Genomic DNA, 27,984 nt, shown 5'->3' with positions numbered 1-27,984 from the left:
CCTGTTATGCAACAAAATAAGGACGGTGCGTATAGAGATTGTCTCTAGAAAGTATTCATCTCTATCCTCCTTCACTCTCTTGCAAGACAGCTAGGGAAAATTAAGGGTTCCCTCCATTCCTGTCTTCTTTTATTCCTAGCATTTGACATGTCTGTGAGCTGACGTTGTAAAAAAAAAAAAAAAAAAAGAGTAGGATTTTTTTTCTTTTTGCACTTCAGTCAAAAGTTTAACTACCATCCAACAGAATCCAGCATCCAACTACTTTTATATGTACAGAAACCCCAAGATAATTGCTGATCTTCTGTTATTAGCAAAATTTCATTAAACAGACACATTTGTGTGCCTGTATGTATGCATATGCTGATCTCCTAGAGTACGGAGGTCATCATTTGTTGCACTACTGGCATGATATCAAATTTCACCATTTTTCAAAACATTCCAAGGACATACTTTTGGCATAAATAGGAATAACCATACACTTCTGCAACACTCAGCTCAGAGGGGCTATATTCTTTCATTGCTACTGCAAAATGAAAAGTAAATTTAGATGGGGTCATATTTTACAATGATGTTTTAATTTCTTTTGCCTCCTTAAGGAGGTCTTACTGTTTCTCAACCAGGCATTGTTTTCTTTGGAATCAACCCCTTCTCCCTAAAGACAGTTAAGTTTTAAGGTTAAATACCATACGTTTGTCTTTGAAACTGAACATTTCATCTGAAGTGCATTTTCTGATAATCCATGATAATGTATCAGGTTATTGAAGTTCACTGGTAAAGATCCTCCTGCCGTGCAGAGAAGAAAAAGAAAAAACATGTTTACACATCAGTTATGCAGTGTTGGAATAAACCTTTTGAATTTTTGTTTCTCTTCACTTCAGGTACAGACTATCACTCCATTCTGGCAACTCCACAATTCCAGAATTGATCATTCAGCTATACGGAGCTATCAGACTTTTAAGCTAAGTTCACTGACTTCATGTCTTCTCCCATGGCTATTAGCCAAGAGAAAACTGAATGAAAGCACCGACAAACAAAACTGGTAAGTGGAGAAGACGCATCTATTTTCACAAAACAAAACTATGCTCAGATGGCAGAAAACTCTGCTGAATGATGCTAACATTTACTACTCCTGTGGCAAGTGTGCAGCCAACATTCCACTTGTAAGGTAGAAAGAAAAAAACTGATTTTCTCGCAAGTTATTTGCCTCACGCTGGTAATTTACCACTAGAAAAAAAGATACTGGTAATTAGAGATCAATACTGAAACTGGAAAGGAAACATGCTAATCCTAGACTTTCACACATTCTAACTGTTATAGCAACAGTTTAATTAGTGAAACTGATGTTTTCACTAACTTAAAAAAAAAGTTCATTCAAATATAATGTTCTGCAATCATAAGGTAAAACTGCTGATGTTTTGACAATTATGTTTGGAAATCAGGTGCAAGTAAGAGAGCTTACACTTGAATCTTATCTAGAACAATCCCTTCATGTGATGGCAGGATTTTCTCCTGTCCTGCTTTAACTTTCCTACAGTCATAAATTCTTAAATCAATGGAAATGAGTGCAGAAGTAACCTATTGTCTAACTTTGCCACTGACAAGGTCAGAGCAAGAGAGGTGAAATGTTCCAGTGCTTTCGCAGGAGAGAATCAACACCAACAGAGGGAAGCAAAGATCATAGGTAACACTTACCTCACCAAATTTGTCTACAACTCTAATCTTTACAGGTCTACTCTTCAAATGTCCACAGCTTTTCACTCCCTGTACAGTTAATGGAGAGAAATAAGCATATATTACAGTGACCTTCATCTAACCTATTTTAGATATCTATTTTAGTATGAGATAATCATAGTCTAGATGTGTTTATTTTCTCTGCTTATTAGAAAGGGAGCCCAGGGTGACTGGATCAGCTGTAGACATCTATATTTGGTCAGGTGAATCCCCTGCAGCCTACAATGGCCAAAATAACTATATAAGAAAAACAGAAAACTAAATGGAGCAACACAGAGAGGATCTATGTTACAGTATGTTAGGCTACTTACATAAAACTCTGCAGTTCAAGGATAAAGGATTCTGAAAGCCAAATCAAATACTCCTAGTGCAGAATGATAAAGCAGATACAAACTCCTAGAACTGTCTGACAAATCTTCAGAATCTTAGTTTAAATGATCAGGTCTAGCTCTGGAGATGCTTAAACACTGAACAGGGATAAAATAGAAACAAACACAGCCTACACTCTGCCTTGCTTCTTCCCCCTCTCTTAGCCAATAATCCAATAAATAATTTCCTTCAGAATCTGTCCTGTACAGACAGCATAGCAACAGCAAGAGTTGCTGTTCTGAGAAAATATTTTCAGTTAGGAAAAGAAAAACTTAAACAAAACTTCTCTTTCCTATGTGCAAGCTCTGCTTCAGTGGCCATGACGGTATGTGACGGGTGCTGTTTGAACAGCGCTGCTCAGATTTGCTGCACTTGGCTGTCCAGATAGCCAGATAAGCAGCATGTCAGCAGGGAAGAATCTGAACATGTAAAATTACATTCTGACCGTGGTCGCGGACTCTGTGAGCACAGGTCACTACAGCAGCAGACAAATGGGGCTTTTCTGACTGAACTGAATATTTATTTAAATTGTATTTTTACAAATTCTGGCATTTCTGAAAGAAGAAAGAACCCCAGTTTGCAAATGCAGTGTAAATATGCATGCAACTTGTTTGCATTGCTTCTGTCTTTGATGCTATAAAAACACGATGCATTCCTGATGAAGAATTGCTTGTGGAGTGCAATATCTTTTAAATATGTAGGAGCTTAAAACATGTATACTACTACTTAGGAAGCCTTACTGGCTTCGTATTAGTATTTTTTAAGAAACAATAATTACCTTTCAAATTATCATTACCCATTACCTAAGCCTAGAGTTACATTAAATTATCTTTACATTTGAAAAGGATAAACAATTTCAAGCTTGTGCTGGAGTGAGGGATCAAATCTCAGTGTGCCTTCCAACCTGATCTTCCATAGTTCTACCAAGTTCTATCACTTCAGTGATGCCTCTTCCCAAAAGTGAAGGGAAATGTACAAAGTCATATCTGAAAAGAATAAAATACTTATTTCAAAAGATTTCTATGTCCTTAAATAAAATATTAAAATGTTTGTATTCTAACAGCTAGAGACATCTTCCTAATAACACAAAATCCTTCAACAACTGTTCCCCTATCTCTGTCTCTGTCTACTTTCCACCTTTAAGCAACTTTTGCAATTAGGAAAGATATTAATGCAGTGGCATTCAAGCCTTTCCTTTTTTAATGAAGATGTATGTGGCTCTGTTAAAAAACTTCAGATACTTAAGACTGCCGTACCAGGGGATACAAATCTGGTGTTCATCCAAATCTTCACAGGCATATTCAAAGTGGACTGACTTTCACAGACAAAAAACTTCTCTGCAGGTGCTTATATACAACAAAATCTCGTAACATTGGGCTGCAGCAGAGGCCTGTACACATTATAACTTAAAAAGCAGCAAAGCTATTCCTGCCCATTTTCAAGATCTGGAAGCTTCAGAAGGAAACGCTTCCTCCATCCCATGCTTCATATTCTATAAAGTTCAGAAATGGGCCTAAAAGGTTTTTAAGAAAATGTTTCAGCACATTTGTCACCAACTGTACAACAACATATTTTCTCTCCAATTCTATGCAACTGGAACTGATGGGAAAATTCAAAACATTAATCAGAAACTCAGTATTTTTATCCAAAGATAACGGCAATCTTGCCCACAGAAATACTGCTTTTTCTACATTATGATCAGGGATTGTTAATAAAGATGGTTGATACGCCCAATGGCAAGTAAAATCAGCTGACAGAAGTTAGAATAGAAAGGGCTTGTAGATAAATAGGTCTTTCCTTCTATAGTCACCTTGATTTCTCTGCAGAAGGTCTGCATGAAACATCAGTCAGCTACGTTAGCTGTCTGCTCCCCTCCAAGAACAACAGAAATTCTGCCATAAGGATCATAGAAAGATAATGCTGCTCAGGACATAAATTCCTACTGCATGCTCTGCAATCTCTTTTTGCTGGTGTCTTACAGCACAGTGGTGATCCAGAAGCCAACAATCTGGATTGCCATGCTGCTGGATCTGGGAAATTCTGGTCTGCCTCCTGGCTGCACCCACAGATGGAAAAAATGTAGACTGAACAATTCTTACAAAACTGCTGTATTTTTAATTAAAAAAAAAAGATTAAATAACAGTTTTAGAACGAAGCCATTTCCAAATGTCTGCAAAGCTAAACAACAAATGCTATCAGTTTACTTCTGCCTTTCTTCTTTTGGGCAAAAAGATGGTTAACACCCACATGTTGATACTATGCCTGTTCTGATCCAAAAAAAAAAAAGGCTGCTTACACAATAAAAACATTCTAATATTATATTAAAAAATATAGTTTAAACCCCAATTGCAAAAATCTTCAGATTTGAGACTCCCCTGGTGCTTATCCAAGAAAAAGAGCCAAGTATAATAAATAAGGTGGGAGGTTAGGGAATATCTAGAACGTAGTGACCTGCTATCATTAGGTTTAAAATACTCATGAGAATACAGTAGTAGAGGAAACAACACTAATGTTTTTCCCTTGTGAAACATGACTTAAAAAATGTGTGGAAACATTCAATAGGAAAGGGATCAGAATTGGATAAAAATTACAATTTTCTACGTAGAAACCAGAAATAACTTAAAAAAAATTTTCAGAGGCCAATAATTTAAAACAGGATCGCAATGTAAAACATATGGATAGCAATGCTGCATCATGTACCTTTCAAGCTACAGCTATAAAACATTCTTAGAAGTGAAATGAGCTACTGAATAATGCCTTTTTTTTTTTTTTTATGAACAGAAAAGGACTTAAAATCAAGGTGGCAAACAGTTTTTCTTGTAATTCCAAGGCAGAATATTTTCAAGCACCTGCTCTGTGAGAATTACAGCCACATTTTCAGCACAGTATATTGCAGAGGCAGACAACCCTCACATACAACCTCCCTGTTACAGTGAGGAAAGCTGCACAGTTTATCTTTCTCACACAGCTCAAACCTCTAGTGACAGCTCCCCTAAAACAAATTAAGTGCTGCTGCAGCATATAAGAATGGAAGGACCACATTGACTTTACATATATGAAAGCAGAGAATGAAAATTGACAAGTTACCTCACTAAACAAGAAAACATTTCCATGGTTCACATTTTACAGTAACCGTTGTTTACTCTAATTAGCACAAAAACTTAACAGACCTTAGATATTGGATTTATTTGCCTATGGTGAAAAAATGGATTTTCCTTTCAAATAAAAGAAGTGCCTTGAACAAACAAAAAGAAGTAGCATGTTGATCTCTTTCAGAAGTTAATACAATTCGTTTTTCTTATATTCAAAAACTTTAAATCTTCGTGAAACAGACCACAGTGGAAAAGTCCTTTACCATATTACTGCACCTTATAAATAGTCAATGGTATCATTTGAGGTCAAGTAAAGAAATACTGCAATCCTATATCAACTGTGCCTGAAGGGTACTGGAAGTTTCATACTCCTTATTCCTTCTTTCCTTTTCATTCTTTAAGCTAAAATGAAGGTTTATTTATAGTTCATCTCAAAACACCTTCCTGAAACGTCCCGTAGAGAGATTTTCAGAAGTACTTAATATTTTAACTTTTGCTTATATTTGAAAAACTAAGAAAATATTGAAGAAATCTCCTAATAGAAATTAGTTTCTCAAAACAACCATAAATACATGGTTTTGGATTGTTGCTTATCTATAAAAACCTGTGGGAAATTTTAAAAATTTGCACATTTCATATTTTAATATACATAGCCTCATCTTTTTTGTTTGTTTGTTTTACTTAGTACTCACATTTTGATTTAAAAATAGCAATTTCTGTAACTGTACAACATACTTTTTTAGTGCCCACTCTTGCCTGGCAGTAACGGGGTGTACTTTATCTCCTTTCCATATGGGGAAAATGACTGCTCTACTGCTGCCAAAATCAATCTTGCTTCTAATAAGGATAGCTACTGGTTGATATGTCTGAACCAGACAAACGAATGACAGACATGTGAGAGTGATTCAAGTGGCTGTTCACAGCTATTTAAAATTAATTTAACATTGCGGAAAATGTTGTGTACCCAACTCTATTTCCCATACACTAGGTATTTATAACTGGTTCCCATGAAGATCTCATACTTGCATAATCAACCCAAGAGTTACGATTAAATCCTCCTTGACTGGTGCCTAATGATGAAATCTCCCTTCCATTACAAGCAGAGAGTCCATTACGTACATCCTGAAATATGAAATCTTATAGAATCATTAAGGTAGGAAAAAAACTCCAAGATCATCTGCTCCAACTATCACCCTGCCACCAATATCACCCACTAAACCATGTCCCTAAGCACCATGTCCAACCTTTCCTTAAGCATCCCCAGGGACGGTGACTCCACCACCTCCCTGGGCAACCCGTTCCAATGCCTGACTGCTCTTTCTGAGAAGAAATGTCTCCTGATTTCCAGCATGAGCCTCCTCTGGTGCAGCTTGAGGCCATTCCCTCTAGTCCTATCACTAGTTACCTGTGAGAAGAGGCCGACCCCCAGCTCCCCTCTCCTTCCTTTCAGGCAGTTGTAGGGAGCAATAAGGTCTCCCCTGAGCCTCCTCTTCTCTAGACACAACCACCCCAGTTCCCTCAGCCGCTCCTCACAGGACTTGTGTTCCAGGCCCTTCACCAGCTTTGTAGCCCTTCTCTGGACACACTCCAGGGCATCGATGTCCTTCTTGTAGTGAGGGGCCCAAACCTTAACAGAGTACTCGAGGTGTGGCCTCACTAGAGCAGAGTACATGGGGATGATCACCTCCCTGGTCCTGCTGGCTGCACTATTCCTGACACAAGCCAGGATGCCACTGGACTTCTTGGCCACCTGGACACACTGCTGGCTCATGTTCAGGCAAGCATCAACCAACACCCCCAGATCCTTTTCCTCTGCACAGATTTCCAGCCACTCTGCCCCAAGCCTGTAGTGCTCCATGGGGTTGTTGTGGCCAAAGTGCAGGACTCGGCACTTAGCCATGTTGAACCTCATCCCACTGGCCTCTGCCCATCGATCCAACCTGTCCAGGTCCCTCTGCAGTTCCACTGAAGGACATTGTTTAATATAAACCTACAAAATGTTTAATTTAAACATTTTCTTGTGGATATTTGAGTTGAGGGCAAAAGAACCAAGACTGTTACGACAAAATATCAGAAACAGTGACATAAAAAATACCAAAAAGACGCATGTGCATAGCAGGATGAAGACCTGTTTTTTAAAGCTTCATTTTTGTTACGAGAAGAATTCTATGTATTTCAGAATATACAACCATGTTTACAATACAAAGTTTTATCATTTCCAATCACTCTTGTAGACATTGTACCAGAGTAAGGCTGAAGCACTGTACAGAAAACATCAGCAACCTTACAGGAGTGGGAAAAGCAGTTCTGACCCCAGAGTTTTGATTTAATCTGCAGCAAGTAAACGACCCTGCCATCATCCTGCAATGGGTGCTTCATTCCCTGATAAACTCATGGAAGAAAAATCCACTGAGTGCTCTTAATTTTAAAATACCTATGTCTGCGTCAAGATACCTCCAAGTCACAGATCACAGGAGTCAGAAGAGCATAGTTGGAAAAGCAACACTTCTGCTCTTTTCTGCCCACTGTGCTCTCTTCACCTGTTCTGCAGGCACTCTGCTACCAGCCAAAAAGAACCCATGGTCTACACCACTTTTGACATTTAAAAAACAGTGTTTAGCTTTTCTTCAAAAATTATTGCTATTTATCTGAGAAGCTTGAGTTCTGGAGAAGTCTCAGTGCCTACATGGGCTACTGGTGGGATGCCGTTCAAGAGTGTGACAAAAACGACTAGTCACAGACTGTGACCAAAAAAATACCCCAAACCTAACGTGAAATGGAAAACAAATTAATATTCTATATCCAGCCACAACAGCAGAGACTAATCAGGCAGTTAGTCTATTAGTAAAAGGTTTCACTCCAGCAGCTCTGACGCAGTAATGGGTTTTCCCATGAAAACTTGAAAGAAAAGGTGAAAAAAAGATTTGTGAAGCATGATGGAAAGGAATGTCAGACACAGCTTTGTCCATTAAACTTGTCCATTAAATATTCACCCATTACTTCCTAGGTTCATTCACAGGCCAATTGCACTGGCTATTTACCAGGCTGGTAAATTTACTGGTTATTTACTGCTGTTTTTCAATCTTCTAAGCTTACTAAAAATTCCTTTAAAAAAAAAAAACAAAAAACTTGTGAAACAAAACAAAACAAAACAGCTAAATGTTAATAGTTTGTTTTCTCTTCACAGTACACTTTTTGTTATTCTGATTATATATGTTCTGTCACTAAGCTAGTACAAAATTGCTCACAAGAAGTCCTATTATTTTAATTTCATACTCAAAAAAAATGACTAATGATGTCCTTTTTCTTCAGCCATTTGGACTAATTCCATGTGAAATCAATGAAATTTTTTTTAATGAGGAACAAGAGCAGCCCTAGCTCTTTGTAGAGAGATACACTAGTGTACTTGCGCTCTTTTACTACACATATTAGCGTAATGTAACTTCATATACATAATGTCTAAAAAAACAACATTGCAATTACATATTTAAGCACTAGATAACACACAAAAGATAAAGGTTTGGGATATTTACTTACAGAAGATGAAGTCTTAGACAACAGTATGTATTTATTTCTGATTTTACTAACCGCTCTATCTGTACCTTTGAGAGAGTATAAGGAAAAAATGGAAACCAAGAAGGAGGTAAACAGAAATCAAGTAATTAATTACTGTGCTGCTGAAAAAAGTGCTTTGATGAACTAGACACAAGATATTAATCTATCAGTTTATAGGCTAACACTCTTTCCAACAAATAGCAAATATGGCTTATAAAATAAGAAAGCCTACCTCTTTAAACATCATTTGTTTTTAGCATGGCTTTTTTCATTTACAATTCATCTAACACTGCCATTTGAGAAGAAAATAAAAGAAAACTGAAGAAAAAGTCAAAGATACAAACAATAGATCTTGAAAAAACATACTACTTTGATTTTAAAACACCATTTACAGTAATTTTTCTTCTTTTAGATTTAGGTTGATTTATTTACCTGTGTTTTTCTTAGATGTGTAGTGCTGAAGTTGGAAGCTAGACAGTGATTATAGAGGTATTATTAATGTAAGCTCACTGAAAACTATGCCGTAACATCAGCATTTATACATAACAATTCTTCATTTATTTCCATTTTTTTAATTTGATCTAGTATATTATATAAAGCAGGAGAATGTCAGTCTTAAATTTTATAACTACAAATGAAGAAAAAACAGCAGCACCAAAACTCCATAGGCAGAAGTAATTTAATATAGTCTTTAAAAGTACTATATAATTATCAAACACCCATATAAATTTGCAGTGCAACAATTATGAACCTGCTGAGATTTCTATACATACTTAAATTTTTACTGTGCAAGTGGCCCCTGATGAAGTTACTCATGAGCCCATAATTTTGCTTTTCCAACAATTTTCTACTGCTGGTTCTCAGCTCTGTGTCTCTTCCACATTTTGAAGCAGGAGAACTTTATCTCACAATTCTGAGAAAAAACAATAGCAGTATCTTCTGGACTCTCCCACTGCATTATCTACCTCAGCAAGTAAACAGACCTTCTATTTCAAAGCAAATCTCACACCTCAGTGTAATCTTTCTGTACACTATTACCAACTTCACCACCACCAAATGAAGACGCTATCATGGTGCTTAGCTGTAAGGTGTCCATATTCATTATGAATGGAGTTGCTTAGGTTATTCTGTTTCTTGTGCACCAGAACAGAAGAGCTGCCACAAGAATCTGCCTCCCTCACTTTATCTTGTGTAGTTTGTTTTCTTTGATCTGTCAGGGAGTTTCAGTGGGAATACTGAGTCATTCACTTATTTTTCCCCCCACAAAACAGTTATAAACGCTTGCTTATGATACTGGTATCAGAAAAAAACAAACAACAAAAACAAAACCCACAACTGAAACAATCAATCAAAACAAACACACAATCAAAACAAACCATCCATCAGATGGCGTACAAGTTGAGGACTGGTATGTTCCATAGAAGGAAAATTTAAAATCCAGTCTATGTTATCTTTGGAGAAATTCTCTAGTACTGAATAAAAATTGCAGTGTAGTATAAAACCTATATATAGAATATATCTGTTTAAAATAGAAATATGCCTCCTCCAGAGAACCACATGCTTTCTGCTTTACCATGAGATCTTCATTGTTTGATTTGCAAGACTGCTACCACAGAAATGATGGATATAAAAAATTCATCCATAAGTAGAATTTACTTTAGGAGCAAATTTAGAAGAGAAAATTAGACTTGGAAAGAAAAGTATATATAAATGTAAATTCTGTCTAAATGAGCTCAAAGCACAAGGATCTTTGGTGTGCTGTGCTAAGAAAGACTACTGTGCTCAAGAGGTGAGTTAAAAAGTGCACGATAGAACAATATACTGCAACACTATAACACAATAAAGATGTGGCTAGTTGACAGATTCTAATAACTAATGGGAATGTCTCATAGTTAAGCAACTGCAATTCTGTTTGAGCGTCTACCACTACTGAATGTTATAATCTATATGTTTATTTATTTACACTGCAAGGAAGGAACTTTTTCAGCTATGACATTAATCTTTTTCCTTCTGTACAAGGAAATACTTCTGCTTACTGAAATGCATACTATAGCAGCCGTAAGTTTAGTTTCAGAGACAAACAGCATTGCTTGTCATCACAAAATTGCACTTCATCATGAGAACTAGTGGAATGAACAGCATAAATGTGTATGTCAGAATTTTCAGATTTGTGCCTCACTTCCCAGCTCCAGAATGGTGCACGGCAATCATTAAGCAACACATTGATAACACCAAAGCAGAGGTCTATTAGTGTTTAAAGACCTTGTCTAAAGTTTCTATTTATTTATTTAAGTGAAAGGAGAATAGCAAAAATAGCACTCTACCTGTAGTCATACTTCTCTTAAATATGGAGGAAAAAAATAATTACAGTAGTAGTAGAAAGTCACTGTGTCTAAGGTGAAAAAAGCATATGAATATGATTTCATTCATATTTGGAATAGTGGACAGAAGAAAACTAAAATAAATACCGCATCTGTAACTTCTATCTCATACAACTTTTGAAACGTCTCCCGATCAAAGAAGAACAGCTTCCCACTGCCACCACCTTTCTTAACGGAGGTTCCTGTGACAAGTATTTTATCATCTGGGCTGAAACAGCAATCAGTCCTGTTGAATAAAAAAAATCATCATACTGGGCAAACCAGTAATAATGTATAATTAATTTATAGATTACATTCCTTACAAATAATTCTTTCTATTTGTTAATCCTTTCATCACAAAGCTTAAAAACAACTTTTGTCAGCTGTCATCTATTACTATAGTTATCAGGCACAGTTCACATTTACAATTACAGCTGTGCATAGAATATTAAAAACTGGCAAAACCAATAAAAATACAAAAATCTCCCTCCTAGCAAAATTTCTCTTCCTCTCAAGTCATGTGAACTTTTCACATAGGAAACAAAAAAAAATCGTTTTAAATCTGGTTATAATCATTCATAAGAAATAACTCAATCTTGAAATCTGTTTTTGCTGATGATACATTTTTCAGTGCTGCACAGCAGTTGTGTTTATTCAGTTGCCAAGAATGTTTGTGTGTTTACTCTTCGTGTATGTTACAAAATAGAGTGAGTGCTTGTGACTTCAAGTTTGATCTGTCCCTAACCTTCCTTTCTATGATCTTATTTTGAAATTGTATATTGTGTCTCTAGAGTGTCTTTAGAGTGTCTCTAGAGTTCTACAGAGGACTGCGCTACAGGTACAGAAGTGTAGCTAACACCTATAAAAATATGAAAAACAATACTTAGCAATATACGTTACTATACTGTACTTTAGTACCAAGTAACAGTAATCAGCAATTCTAACATCATAACTTGAATTCAGACCATGCACCTTTATGTTATGTCTACTTTTCAATCCAGATTTTTCTTTTAATTAATCATAGACCAAATAGGAATGAGGCTTACTTGATATATCTCATTACACAAGCATAAGGCAATGAACTGGCCTCCTCCTAAAAGTTTCTAATCTAATTAGGCAAAAGATATATGAGTCTAAAATATGGCATAAAACAAACAAAGATAGATAAGAATTATCACATGAAATAGGAGATATTTGAAAGCAATGTTAAACCCTAAAATAGCCAAGAACCTTATTGCACAGTCTCCTCCGTGTAGTTCTTTGTGCACTATTCTGTATCTATTGAGAAACATCTCTGGTATACTCCCTCCTGCTCAGCACAACTACCACTGTTTCTTCTAGCTGGAATAACTTAAGAGTACTTACATTGGAAAGAAGCTGGACAGTCTTTCAGCTGAATGAAGAGGCTTTTTAAATTGTCTTATATCCCACATCTTTAAAGTATCATCCCCTACGAAACAAAAGGAACAAAGGTTAGCAAGAAAGAATTTAAGCCAAGAATTTGGACATCTGCAGAAAATTTCATCTTCTAACTCAGAAACAGGAAAAGGAACAGAATGATGTTGTAGAAACATTCAAAATGGGGATGGTTTGGAAGCTTTTTGTGCCCAAATGACTATGAAAATGCAAGGATGAAAAATTCCACCTGCTGCACTCCAGTAGATCAGAAACTTCTGCTCAGTGACTCAACTCTATCATAGCAATTCCTCCTGCTAAGAACCATTACCCCCAGTGGAATCAGATTCCCCAAACACCATTTTATGCTGTTTATGTGCTTTGGTGCTTTACTGTTAGGAGGAAATTTAACTTTTGCTGACGATATATATTTAAAAAAAAAAAATGTTACCACAGATGGACTAAATCAAAAGCTAAACAAGCTTTACGTGTCTGGTTTCTACCTGCACTGGAAAAATGATAAGGAAGGAGAGAAGGCACAAGAAGCCCTCCTGCTTCTTCAGCATGCAAACAGAAACAAACTGCAACTTCAGTATGAAGAATGGGCCCTGGAATCAGCCAGAAGTGCTCGGGTAATGGGTAGAAGGGAAGCAAACGAGTCCATGCTTGCTGTGAAACCTTTTCACACCCTTCCACAACACCTTTGGCCATAAAAGCCAAAGTTGAGGTTACAGCAAGACATTTATAGCTATTCTCATCTGTGTTTGATAAACATGGTGTGACTCCGTAGGCCAGTAAAAGTCAGGCTGTTTATTCCTTTTCCAAAAGTTATGACATATTAACACAGTGAGTACCAGGAAAAAAAAAAAAAGGAAGGAAGGAAAAAAAAAAGGTAAGAAAAAAGTTTAGTTAGTTATTCTCAGAGAGATCTGTATCTCTCTGCTAACCTTCCCCCTGGGATACATATTTTCTGCATGAGAACTTGAGCCCTGAGGCACCTCTTGCAGACACCTAGACATCTTTTTGTATTCTACATCAGTGCCTCAGTGATTTCAAGGGCAAAAAGAAGGACTTTCAAACAATTCTCCTTGAAAACATCCAGAGATTAATTTCAGAAAAAAGTTACAAAATATTCCTGACCTAACTGGTGAGCAGGAAAGTGATTAGCAATCAATGGACCTGCTTCCTTGCAACACTCAAACCTTGTAAGGAAATATTTTTTATTTTTATTTTTAAATCATCTAGGAGTATTCTGTGTGTTTCCAACCTTTGAGATTAAGAGCTCAAAGCAAAGCTTGGAAATAAAATGCAAAAATAAATAAAATAAATAAATACACAAACAAACATATCATGCCATAACAAAAGAAATCAAGGCAAGCAGTACCTTTCACAGGGAAAGCAGTAATGTGTGGCCTCATGTATCACGTATGTTTATATTAAAGACCAGGATAATGCCTAACTACAAAATATTTCTAAGAAGTGGACAACTTAAATAAATGATGTCTAGGATATAATATATTTCTTTTCATTGGAAAACTAAGAAATGACATGAATGAAAAATGTTGCCTTCCTATTTTGGGAATATCTGTTTTCTTATTCCTTCATAGTAGACACCATCCCAAGCACTTCAAAGCATTTGGTCTTGTAACGTGAGCCCTCCCTTTTCCCCTCCCACTTTGAACAAAAAAAAACCACTTATTGTCTAGATGTTATATCTAGAGCACCAGCACTTTATAAATGTACGCAAATGATACCATTTGGCTGCTCTGCAAATCTCTTGCACAGGGACAGATCTAAGGCTAGCAGCCAAGGCTGTTCTGTTCCCAGTGGAATGAGCCTTGACATGATCTTCAAGCTGTAGTCCTGCCAGGCTTTAGCAGGAGAGATGCAGTCAGACATTCAGACACAGCTCTCCTTCTAACAAGAAAGTGTATTCTTCTGGTTTAAAAAAAATCACAAGACTCCAGATGGACTCAAGGAGTTTTGGATGACTTCAAATCAGCATTGTCTTAGATGGTGCAGAAATAGTAGATTAAGTACTTGGAAAGGGAGGAATACTAGTAGAATAACTTGGCCAATGCTGTGAAACTCTTACCATCTTTAGTAGTATAAGATTTCCAAAATTCATCTTTAAATTCAAATTTTCTGTGCTGTAAAAATGATATTTCTGCCTGAAATTAATTTGCCTTGAGTTGAAACCACTGTTACTAAGAAAGCAGACATATCAATATGCCACAATACCATTTTTTTTTCCAGTTAGCAACCTTCCATCAATGCCTAATGAGTTTCTTTATGAGAGCTGTAGCAGTACTGACCTATTTTTAACTACTTCACATGTGGTCAAAATAATTACCCTTAAACAAAAATATAAATGAACTTGAGAGGTGTGCAGTTCAGTATAAAGCATTCAAAATAACCCACTCTTAGATCATTCAGTATTTTTCTTGACGGCAGACTCGGCACAATCTTTAAAAACGTTATAGCATTTCAAACTCTATTCGTTGCCATTTTAATTAGAAGGATACCAATCTAGTCTGATATAAACAGGCCAGACACCATTGTGTCCATCCGAGGAACGGATTTATCAAGAGGAAACAATTAGGTCCTAGAAAGAATCTCTGGTGAGCCAGGATAGGCATTTTGCACTTGGCTTTTAGTCAAAGTAAGGTCAGTGCACTGAGACTACAAAGATTTTTCTTTTTTATTTTTTCTCAGAAGATACTGACCAGGAAGACAATTAAATGGATGCAAATGCACCCCAAAGAAGTAAAAACACTGCCAAAGTAAAGCACTGCCAGAAATTCAAAAATTCTAAAGTCAGCAACGCCCTTCAAGAAGCTCCTATTTTAAGAGGGAGTCCTATGTTGAAAGCAAAGCTCAAGGACAAAGATCACTGGGGAAAGCAACGAAACAAACAAAATGATATTTTGAAAAGCAAAATACAGCAAACGAAAGACATAGTACAACACAACTTACTGTGAGGAAGTATCAGAATACATCATGTTTATAAACTCAGAACCTTTCTATGAAGGCTGGTACTACAGGAAGCGACAGACCTTACAGAGCAAGGTATACGCTTCTGCATTCTGCTCTGGTTCAGCATGAGGAGCTGCAACAGTTCAAGAACAGCCCTCTGAGGCACCACAGGTCAGTATTACACTCACCCTGAGCCAAAGGATTTGGGAGAAGGAATCCTGCACTTAAGCTTGGAATAGCTATCACCATCACCCAAGCCATACCAACCTGGATCTCTTATACAAGCTGATTTTTCCACGTATGTTTACTGACGAACCAACAGACAAATAACTATCATGAGGTTCATGGAATTAATGAAATCATTGTTTCTTATTATTACTAAAATGGATTCTGTACAGACCAGGAGTCAAAAATTATTTTTACAATAGGACCCCAAATCCTATTGATGAACAAAGGAAACATTCCCATATCCTATCTTTACTGTACGTAGAAAAAAAGACTTCCACAGTTACAAGTGTGTAAAAATATCACTTTCTTAAGTTTCTGTCAAGTCACTACCTAATACCCAACAAAAATAACACTGGGAACTCTCATAAGCATCTCCTTAGCTTTTCATTTTCCCTTGTGCGTGCAGCTGAGCCCTGCCTCATCTCTCTCATATCTGACACAGAATCTACATCAGATGCAGGAGAGTCCATCAGGCTTTCAATGAAAGTCCCCACCCAAGCAGCTATCTGCCCTTTGATCCTCAGCACTTGGCAGGTGTGTTAATCTATGAATGCTGGATCTACATCTGCTTTTACTGGTACAGATCCAAAGCAATACTCATATTAGAGCACTAACCAAACAAGTCAAAATAAGGTATGAATCCTTATTCTTCAACACAGCATACAGAAATTAAAACAAAACCAACCAAACAAAAAAGCCACGAGACAACTGTAGCTCTTGTAACCACATTAAGGGGCCAAATGTCTGTACAGTCATATATTCTGCAAACTATCAAGTTCTTATACAGTTTATACCAGAGTGAGGTAGAAAGAGCATAAGTACGTCAAAGTCTGTTTAACATAACACAAAATCTGGAGACAGATGAAGAGCAGGCAAGCAACTGCCACAAGCAATTAAAATATGCAAAGGTCATTTCTGTTATCTCCATTCATAAATGCAAAATATAAGAGAATTTACATAAATTGAGGTTTCAGAACAACTCTACTGAATATTCCTCACATTAGTATTATTCTTGTTTGCTGTGGATATTTAAAAGGCACACCAGTGTTTTTTAAAGTCATTTCAAGTATGCTTGTGTGGATTTTGTGGTGGCAACACCACTGGCAGGCAGAAGCAGCATTTTACTTAGCCCAGAATAGACAGACAGATGGTTCACCTACTTTCCAAGGAGGAGAAGGTTCTCACATAGCAAGTGTTCTGTTCAGTAAGGACCAGCAAGGTTGAGACTTTTTACCTCAACCACTTATGGAGTATCAGGAGCCTGAACAGCAATCAGGAAACAATCTAAGCACCAGTAACATGTCCTAGTAAGCCTAGGGCTCTTAAGGACAAGCCTACCATCATTTTACTCTGCAAGATGTGATCAGGGGAACATAAATGTTTGGAATCATAGAAACATACAAAGAAATGAGTTAAGTAACATCCAATAGCAGCTGCATATTCTTGTAAAAGCCACCAGTTCCGCTCTACTCATCAGGGACAGGGCAAGGGGAAAGACAATTGCAAGCTACTCCCCTCAGCTTGAAATCACAGCTCCTCTTTCAGGGAGTTTACAATCTATGAATACCTCTCTCATGGTATTTTGTATAAAAAATCTCATTCTGTCTACATACCAAACTGACCAGATGTTATGTACATATGTCAGGCACAATACCAAGGCTACATTAACATACGCTGCCTCTCCCTAGGCCTGTTTATTTGGCCTTGAGGCCATGCTAATGCATACACACAGCTCCTGGTTACAGCTGGTTTCCATCCAGACAGCTCGGACTGTATGCTTGCACCTGCCTGCAAAATGCTGCGTACACAAATCCCTACCTGAAAAGCTATCTTAAGCAGACACCATCCCAATCGATACATCTAGTAACGGAGTGAATGAGTCTTCCTAAATGTCTTTGCCTTCTCAAGGCTTGGTCTGTTCTATTCAGAGACTTTTATAAAAATGTTTTACCTTAAGTTTTAAAAACTTTTTTTTTCTGTCCTGTAGACATTTCATTTTTTGCTTCTTTCCATTCAAGTACAAATTGGCCTTTTACCTCCAGTCATCAACGCTTGATGCTTATAATTTAAACTACGTAAAAGTTTCAATTAGAACATAAAGGTACACTGCATTAGAAAGCTGCTTGAGGAATTAATAACTCTACAACAGATAGACTCTTACTGAGAGGCAGTAACCTTACCAGAAAGAATTATATAATGAAATCTGTCTTAATTCTTAATTAAGCTAATAATTTCCCTTTTGGTGAATTATCAATGCTAGGCAACAAGACAGATCAGGAACTATATAACATAAACAACAAAGTTCTCTTAAAATATTCCTTAAGTGCTGTGAAACGCACTTTCAGGAACACATTATTGCATGGTATATCAAAACAAAAGACGTAGACTGTGAAACACTTCAGGTTTACATCTGATTTTACTACCTTACCTCCATCATAAATAAATTACATTTAGAAATGGTATGATTTAAACATTTGGGGTTTTTTACTGAACCACATTAAGACTGTCTTACATTCAACACATCTGAGGGTTCTTTCAGTCACTTACCTCCCCGACTGGCAAGGGCAGTACCATCATAGGAAAATGCCAAGCAAGAAGTGTCAGTGCCTGGAGCATGGGCTTGTCTGCAGTGGAACTTTGTATGTACCTGTTTGTCAAACAAATAAAACATCAAAACCCCTGTTTATTTCAAGACTGGACAAACATTTCTTTATAGCATTTTGTGTACTTTGCTGCTATTCCTAAATTTAAAAAGAAAACCCTGCAACTTTAGCATTAACAGATAAAGAAGTTACTAGCTTCTACAGCCTTTTTAAAAAGTCGTATAGGCTTTATATGGTCAGAATAGGCTTTCACAATAAGTGCTTGAAAGAAAAATACAAATTTTGCATAGATTCAAGTATACAGAATAGCATCAGAGCTACCGGAAAACTCCTACTACCACTAAATAAAGGTAGTTAGGCCTGGTTAAGATAAAAATACATTTTAAGAGAGTTCTTATCACCCCCCTAAGAAGGCTCATTGTTTAAACAAACAAACAAAACAAAACGAACAAAAAATACAATATACGTATTTTGGAGAGGACTTAAAAGAAGGACAGGAGGAGGTTGGACGTGGTGCTTAGGGACATTGTTTAGTGGATGACATTGGTATTAGGGTAATGTTTGGACCAGATGATCTTGGAGGTCTTTTCCAACCCTAATGATTTTATGATTCTATAATTTAGTTTTGCTAGATTTCAACCATGCCAAAATTCATAGCTTATAGATTAGAAGAAAGCTTGGATATGCTGAGGTTTGTGTTCCATTTAGCTGCAACAGAATTCAAGGCTGGGAATCATTTATGTTTATTTTTAAGTGTATTTCCCTGGTTATTTTAGAGAAAGACATCACTTTCAAATTTAGATCTTATTCTTGTATAAAGATCAGTTTTTGTTTATTAAGTCACAATTCAGTAAAATCCTTAAAAAATCTCTGTGTTAAAATGGGAGAAATCTGCAAAATCTCAAATTAAATTTTAGCACTTCTGCAAAATCGAGCTTTCCCACTTCCCAACCAAACCAAAGGCCTTGGCTTTGATACCAAGATGACCTTTCATAAGGCATCTTGCTGGTTAATTCAACTCTTAGTCACTGTTGTATCAGTAACTACATATTTTATCTTCAATCACTGATGGAGACTACACCACACATGCCTGCTGTATGAGGGTGACCAGTCACGTTCCCCGTCAGAGACAGAGAAGTTCAGCAAGACTAACAGTTGACAAAATGGGACACTGAGGTAAAGGATGAGTGATCTAATTTACTGCAGAGAAGTGAAACAGTGGCAGGGCGAGATTATTCTGTGACTAGGAGTCCAGCGAGTCCAGACTAGCAACGAAGATGAAAGGCAAACTGGTTGCTGACATGGACAGATTAGAAGTAACTTGTTGAGAGGAGTACTAAGTCCCACTGAAGGAGTGACAGTGAAGTGAAATAGAAGAATGCAGAAAGGGAAAAAATAATGGAGAGAGGAGACAGCAAAGCTTTATAAAATACCACAGAACACAGCAGATGTGGCGAGAAGCTACAAGACAGGGATTGTGCACTGTAAAGGAAAACTGGAATTCACTAAGCGAACAGACATGAAGAATTATTTCAGTATATGGGGAAATTCTGAGATTGGATAAGTAGCCCCAAAGCGCTATGGGATAAAGCAAGTAATCTAAGGGGGATTAATTGGAACCACATAGGCATTTAGGAGTGAAGAGGGAAGCAGGCCAAAGAGGAAGACAGAGACAAGGAAGACTCAAAACGGAAACATGAAGGGAAAATGGAAGAGGAAAAGACAGACTCAAAGGAATTTGAGACAGTTAAGTCCTTCTTGAACACATAGGAAATTACACTTCTCTTTTGCCGACTTTTCCTAGCAAAACGAAATCTTACAGCTTTGAAATGAGACATTCAAGAATTTAAGGTTGCGTCTGCAACCATATCTCACCTTCCCATCTGCAAGATAGAGAATAAAGCATGCTCTTCCTCTCACAGAGAAAAAGGACTTGGAAGTCCTTTATTTACCATACTGATGAGCAAAACAGGAAAATACAGAGAAGAATGTATTTTTAGAGAAAGGTTTGAACAGTTTGCAGTCAGACCTAGAACTGTTCCCTGATCAGTAACAGGACAAAATAATGAGCATCTGCTTAGCAATTACTAGCCACTCGATATATTAAACGATCCCCAGTTCTACAGAATGAAAAAGGAGATTGTGATCACATAATGCAAATGCACAGAGAGACTGATTTAAGTTTGCACAAGAATCCTCAGTTATTTTATCTTCTAATTTTTGACTAGGTACCTTAACTAAGGCTCCTTTAATAGGCTATTTTGTATGCAAAAGACCTAAGCTAGTAAAGTAATTAATATTGCTTCCTCATTCAAATGTCTGTTCTGAATTTGGTCCAAAATCTTAAGAATCTTTCTGTTATGATATTAATAATGACTGAAAGCTTATTTTGATGTGCAGATTTCGTTAAGTTTTCAGAGGAGTCATATAAGGCATTCATTCCACAAATGACTCTTCGACAAACAAAGGAGGACTTCAAACATGAAGCAAATGCTTCTTTCAGTATTTGGAGATAGAACACCATTGCCTGTATTTAACTACAGCACTTTTTTTGAAATTAGTGTCTCTTTGAGCCAACTGCACATATTCTGGAGAAACTCTATGAACAGATTGCAATTTACAACTGTAAGTCTATGTCGGGGTGTTTATAAATACTAAGAAACATATTTTATGCATCCAATTACAGAAAATTTTCCAAATACATGGTAACGTATAGAGGATAAACTGTGAATTAGTTATCAGAAAATACAATTTCTGTAATATTTGTTAAACATTGACAAGCAATTAAAATGATGTATATTCATCTAAGAAATACCACAGACACTTGCATAAACATGATAAATTATTAATATTCACACCTAAAAAAACAGACAGAAAGACTACAATATGGTATTTATCTATTTAAATGAATTGAAAAAAACTTCTTTTGCACTACACACCACTTGTCAACCCTCTGTGACAATGTCACATTGACACACATGTTAAAATAACTTTTTTTTTTTCGCCATTTTACTGCAACTTTAATGCAAGGTCTTATGTGCTTTTTTTTTCCTTTTGTTTCATCCTGGGTCAATCTGAAACCGTCCCTCACACACTTTCTTTGTTTGTTTGTTTTTGTTTTGTTTTGTTTGTTTGTGTCCCCCCCCCAATATAAATTAAAATAAAGAAAAAGATTTTGGAACCAACCAAATACTTTTCTTTGATGCCTTACTAGTGGGTGTGGGTGTATACTTAGAAAGTGAATATATAGGGTACTGTCCCTCTGCCACCACATAACGTTCTGAGAGTTCTGTACCTCCCTACTTTTACCTCTCTACATTTAACCAATTCTTGCCTTTTTTCTGCTGTTCCATAGAAAACAGAGAAACAGCAACACACTGATATTCAAGACTCAGACATTATTTGTCCCTTTATCCAAAAAATGAAATCAATAGATCAGCTTTATCTCAGCACTATCCCTCTTTGATGCTTTAGACATTTATGTAATGCAAGACTCATCTGTAAGACAGTAAGATTGCATCAGCAATTCAGTTTATCTTTAAAAATCAATTTGCACAGTTTACCACTGAAAAGATTGTTTTCCTAACTTTGAGCTCTGCAAGTTTGTCCTCCATATATTACTGTGCAAAGAAATATAACCCTGAATTGTAATACTAAATCAAATATTTTAAAATGATTGAAGGTTGCTCTAAAAATGAGAGAAGGTTGAACAAGAAGTTTTAACATACACTGGCAAGTGTTCTTTGCAGTTTTCAAAGAAAATTATGTGTTTGGCCTCTGGCCTTTTAACATATTTAACAGATGTCTAATCTTGCTAACAAATCATTAGCAAAAAAATTGTTATCAGAATGTTTCTTGCTGGAAAGACATGAAACAACACAACTAATGTACACATTTCAGACATTTGATTCAGGAAGGGAAGGAGAGAGCACTGAAACACTAGATAAAGCTATAAAGATAACTAGGGCAAAGTGTGTTCACATTTCTCCTTCCCTTTTGTGGCAGAAGTACCTGCTATTATAGAGTATTACTCCAGTACCCTACAAAATTTGACAAGTTGATCAATCCTTAAATTTTTTCAAAGGTTTTCCTATTTCAGCAAATTCTGTAATAATGAAGCCTGTCTTTTGCTTGTTTGATAACCCCAGCAATGCAAGCACTTTCTAGCTTTATATTAGCACATATATTTTTGTAAGCAATTACAGCTGACTGGACTTGTGTGCAACATGAATTGACAGGCAGAAAACATGAAGCACATGTGAGAAGAAAGGCAGTTGCAAGTATCAAGAAAACTAGGATAACTGCTAAACATGAGAATTTGCAATATTGTTACAGTCCTCACAGAGACAATGAGAACCAGAAAATAAATGGAAGCCAGAGAAAGGATGGAAAAAAAAAAAAAAAGAAAAAAAAAACCTACATGAATGGAGCATCAGTAATGAATATCCTTTCTACAAAACTCTGGATGGGTTGATGAGGAACAATATGAGAAACAAAGACAACAGTGGCCACACAAAGTGTCTATCACAGATTAATGACCTATAACAGAGCCGCTCTGCGTCACACAAACTTTTCTCCTTCCCCAGGATCCCAAATATGACATGCTCTATGAAAAACTGAAGACCGACCTAGGCAGTTTGTTTACCCAGAAATCCAAGCTACATCCATTAGATATGTCAACACTCTTAACTAAAGAAATTTTTGAACTTTCCACGTTGTTTTGAGGATACAATATTTCAGAGGAAGCCAACATTTTCCCAAGATTGCATGCTTCCCACACACACTTTTATTTTTCCTTATTGAAACAATGGTGTCCCAGCCAAGACATTCTTCTTCCATCTTGTTTCTAACATCTATAAGATATTTTTAAAAGCAGAGGCAGTAAATTAAGATAGGCAGTGGGGACAATGAGATCTACAAAGTAGCATCGTGTTTCTGCTATATATTTCTCTGTATTTACAAAAATTTACTCATTCATTACTGTAAACACAATCAACTCTTCTACTAATATCCCACTTACAGTCAAAGAAACTGTCCAACACTGAGTGTGCCATTAGCAACATGCAACCTACTCAGGTTTGTTTCAGCACATGGAAGTTTTCTGAACCGGGAAGCTCATTTCCAGGCAGGCCTCTCATGCTTGCTTACCAGCTGTTCCCTCTTTTTCACAAGAAGAAGCATCGAAAATGCTTCTTGAGAGAGCTGGAAATCAGGATTCACCCTGATTTCTAATGTAAGGCAGAGGAGCAGGATGAGCTAGGCAGAGCTACCAGAAAGACAAATCCCAAACAAACCATGTATGGCTGTCTGAGACTTAAACAACTGATTTCACCAGACCAAGATACTTAGAGCAAAATAAATAAACTGATATGCTAATATTCACTGCAAAAATGATAGTTTTTAATAAGCATAAAAGCATTCCAAGATAACATATCATTGTTGTCCAGTTTCAAGATGACAAAAGGCATGAGCTATAAAGCTCGGGAAAAAAAAACACACCACCATCACCACCAAAAACAAACCAGAAACCTTCTTTTTAATCACAACTGAGCAAAGCTGTCAGGACTTGTGTTGAAGGTGATTGTATCAGAGATGCAATCTCAGAGCTGGGATCACAACTGACAAGACAGACACATTCTCAGCATGCTTTCCAAATTGCTATTTCCCCTTCCCCTATTCATCCATCTTTACTGAACAACACATAAACGCATGTTCACTTTGTTCTCAATTATAATCCAGAAAAGAAATTTAACTGTACCTTCTGGATTTAGTGTATCACTTACAAATTATCAGGTCTACATATGTCAGCTGAATTCAGAAACTGCTCCTTTTTTCCCTGAGTAGGTAGTTACAGACTATAATCAGATGTTTTTCTTAAGACTCTGTAAACATGATCCCAGGGCTTTCAAATTTATCTGACAGCTCTTCAATACCACTTCCCGTGGCACAGAAATTGATGCTGTTTCACTAATGAGCACGCTGATGCAAAACAAGATTAACTGGTGAAATATGAGGTTTTAGCTTTTATGTGATTATACTCTTATGTGATTTGGTCTTCTGTGTGATTTTCTAACTCGGTGACATTTTCATGTATCACTAGCAAACCTGAAACACTTCTTTCCCTTCTCTCAATCCTAATTAACTAATTATGAACACAGTAACCTAACTTTATTTGCAATAACCAGGTTGTCTAACTAGCTATTGTATTTAACTGTTCTGCATCCATTACATACTCATCTGTTGCAACAAAGGCCTTTCCCAGGGTGCGGGGATTTTTCAGGGAAGAGGCAATTCTCTGGGATTTCTTTTTTTTTTTTAAATCTCATACATTCAATATCCCCCAATAAACTTTAACAAGTATTTTATATAGAGGATTTATAGTTAGTTGCAATTACTGAACAAACAAGACGACCTTTTTTTTCCTTTCTTTTTTTTTTTTTAAAGTATAATGCAGCTTTTCTTAAACAATTGTATGGTGAGGAAAAAAGCACAGAATCAGGAAAAAAAGTTAGAAAAGATAAGGGTTCTATTACTACTTTTTTAAAGTCTATACAATCTTCAGTCCCTTGTAATAAATAATGCATTTTATCATGGAACTATGAATCAAATAAAAACATAAGTGTATAATGCTTAGTCGGAAAATACTGGTATGTTATGGAAAATGACATTCCTAGGAGAGAAGCCATGCAGCAATATAGTCATGCGAAAAGATCGGTGCCTGTCCCTCTGCTCCCCTCGTGAGGAAGCTGCAGGCAGCCACAAGTTCCCCTCTCATCTAGGCTGAAAAAAATCAAGCTACTTCAGCCGCTCCTCACACACCTTGCCCTCTAGACCCTTCACCATCTTTGTAGCCCTCCTTTGAGCACCCTCTAACAGTTTTATGTCTTTCTCATACGGTGGTGCCCAAACCTGCACACAGTACTGGAGGTGAGGCCGCATCAGCGCAGAGCAGAGCAGGACAATCCCTTCCCTTGGCCATCCAGCAATGCCGTGCCTGATGCACCCCAGGGTGCAGCTGGCCCTCCTTGCTGCCAGAGCACACTGCTGGCTCGTGTTCAACTTGATGTTGACCAGAACCCCAGATCCCTTTCTGCGGGGCTGCTCTCCACTCTCATTCCCCAGTCTGTATTTACAGCCAGGGTTGCCCTGTCCCAATCCAGAATCCACCAATGGCTCTTGTTAAACTTCATGTTTTTGGTGACTGCCCAACTCTCTAATTTTTTAGATTGCTCTGCAAGGCCTCTTCACCTGGGAGGGAATCAACAGCTCTTCCCAATTTAGTATCGCCTGCTAACTTACTCAAAACACCTGCATCCAAGTCATTTATAAAAACATTGAAGAGAATTGCCCCAAAATGGAGCCCTGCACAACCCCACTAGTGACTGGATACCAGCCTGCTGTGACCCCATTTGCTATAAGCATTTGAGCACAACCCATCAGCCAATTGCTCAACCATCATATTATGTTTTTATCTAGCTGTATGCTGGACATTTTGTCCAGAATAATACCATGAGAAACAGTACTGAAAGCTTTACTGAAATCCAAAAAGATTACATTGACTGGATTCCCTTGGTCAACCAGGTGGTTGTCTTCGTCATAAAAGGAAATTAAGTTCATTAAGCAGGACCTTCCGCTCACGAGCCCATGTTGGTTATGACCAATGACTGCATTGTCTTTCATGTGTTTTTCAATAACTCCCAGAATATTTTTCTCCATAATTTTACCAGGTACTGAAGTGACTGGCAGACCTATAATTACCAGATACAGTCACAGTGAACAATTATTCAGCATTTTTAATAATGGCAATTGATATACATTGATTTCTATAAATAAATTTTAAAAACCTACATTTATAGAGAAGACAATGAGGCAATGAACCTGATGCATTTGATTATATGCGCTTTATATACAACAAGGAAGCAAGCAGGCTGACTTGCCTTAGAGGAGTTTATGAACCAGTCCAAAGTGGACTTCCTATCTGCCCATGCTTCCATTATCACTTAGAGCTTTTCATTTCTAAGAATACTGTTGACCACAGAAATAATTTCTTCTTGTTTAAATTAATTCATAAAGAAAGATTTCAGGAAACCATTTTAGAAAGATGGCTTCTTAACAGCACTGCTAAATATATGCCTAATGATTTAAAAATTAAACCCCAATTGAATGTTTGGCTGCACTGTCAAACCTCACATTTGAGAAAATAATCTATCTTGGCCACAAAAAAAAATGATGCATATTGCTAATAAAAATAGCTTTTGGAAACTGTTCAGTTGGCATCCTTTGGGGATTTTTACACTGCATGTGAAAAACATACAAGGATGCAAAATAAATGTTCTTTTGTATCTTTTCATAACTTATCTAACCCATCCTGTTATATCCCAGGGAATTTATGGTTTTCCTCCTTTTTACTACCACAAATATGGCTTCTGTAAAGCAAAATATGCCCTCCTGCATATTCCTTCAAAAATAAATTATTCACTGAGACTTGCCCAGCTGCTGAAGGTTCTTCTGCCTTCTCAGAAAACACAGAAATCTGAGCTATTTTCTTCTGCAAAAATTTCAGTGAAAATTTACAATTATAAGATTTAATAGGATGCCACTGATAGTCCGCACTGCTGCAAACTCTATTATAGAATTATACTATGCTTTGTATCAATTAAAAGTAGTCTTTTGCCTACTTGCAATAAAGTAGCACCATAGGAAAAAAAAAATCAAGATGAGTCTAAAAGTCAACTGCCACAAAGTTATTCCCACCATAATTCAATATAATTTCTAATAGTCAGTCTGCAGTAATCCCAAAGCTTCAGACCAATTATAATCATTTTATGGGTATACTGTGCAAATGGAATGAAATCTGACTGAAAATACAGACATTTACATTAAGCTATCACTTCTCGTCTGGTAACACTTCAGTCAAAATGGTGCGTTTTACAGTGAAGTATCAAAAGTGGTTTTATAACAAATTTAATGTTAGAATAAATAGAATAGTTCAGTTGGAAGCGACCTTCAGAGACCATCTATTCCAAATGCAATTGCTTGACTTAAGTTAGTTACTTGTTGAAAACAGCAGCTAAGTTAAAATACTTATTCCAGCAAGAAGATTGCATTTCTCTAAGAAATGAATAATTACTTTTACTAAATTTCTTGTAACATACAGTGAATTATTTCTACATTATTTGATTTTTCCCATAAAAATGTGCTGCAAATTGTTCTACTGTATTTTCTTTTTTTATTAAGTAAAATAATATAGATTTTTAAAAAATGATTTTTTTTTTACTTCATTGGAAACACAAACGAAGAGGAGTGCCTCAGTTAAGAGGATAAACTATCTTTTGCTACACGAAATATTTCAGTGATAAGATGAGCACTTGTAACTCAAAACCTCAGCAGTTTATAAATAATGGCTGCAACTACTAGAATAGAACAGAACAGAACAGTTGGGAAGGACCTTCAAAGATCATCCAGCCCGAATGCCCTACCTCTTCATGGTTAACCAAGAGTTAAAGCATGTTACTGAGAGTCTTGTGCAAATGTCTCTTGAACAGTGCCAGGCTAGGGGCATTAGCCACATCTCCAGGAAGCCTGTTCCAATGTTTGACCACCCTCATGTAAAGGAAAATTTTCCTGATGACCTTTCTGAACATGCTCTGGCACAGCTCCATGCTGTTTCCTCGT

At 36.8% G+C, this 27,984-nt stretch overlaps 1 protein-coding gene and 1 long non-coding RNA gene across 3 annotated transcripts in view; both read right to left on the bottom strand.

Moving 5' to 3' along the window:
- The window catches only part of WDR70 (WD repeat domain 70), a 137,817-nt gene that overhangs the window by 19,525 nt on the left and 90,308 nt on the right, over positions 1-27,984 (bottom strand). The window contains exons 11-13 of the mRNA XM_048057803.2: positions 18,254-18,353; positions 12,473-12,557; positions 11,216-11,354 (exon numbers count right to left, since the gene is read on the bottom strand). Coding sequence (XP_047913760.2) covers positions 11,216-11,354; positions 12,473-12,557; positions 18,254-18,353 — 324 coding nt within the window. The remainder of the gene's footprint in view (positions 1-11,215; positions 11,355-12,472; positions 12,558-18,253; positions 18,354-27,984) is intronic.
- LOC136789004 (uncharacterized) lies at positions 2-11,209 on the bottom strand. Of its 2 annotated transcripts, none has more exons than XR_010827681.1 (3): positions 1,693-11,209; positions 684-783; positions 2-158 (listed from the first exon to the last, which is right to left on the bottom strand). It is a non-coding gene; the product is annotated as an uncharacterized lncRNA (long non-coding RNA). The 2 variants fall into 2 exon arrangements; XR_010827682.1 differs by having other exon boundaries at positions 684-3,086; positions 3,911-11,209.

Source organism: Anser cygnoides, chromosome Z, assembly GCF_040182565.1.
Source record: "Anser cygnoides isolate HZ-2024a breed goose chromosome Z, Taihu_goose_T2T_genome, whole genome shotgun sequence".
NCBI classification, from domain to species: domain Eukaryota; kingdom Metazoa; phylum Chordata; class Aves; order Anseriformes; family Anatidae; genus Anser; species Anser cygnoides.
Note: the sequence above shows the minus strand (reverse complement) of the source record. Positions and strands in the feature narration are given on the sequence as shown.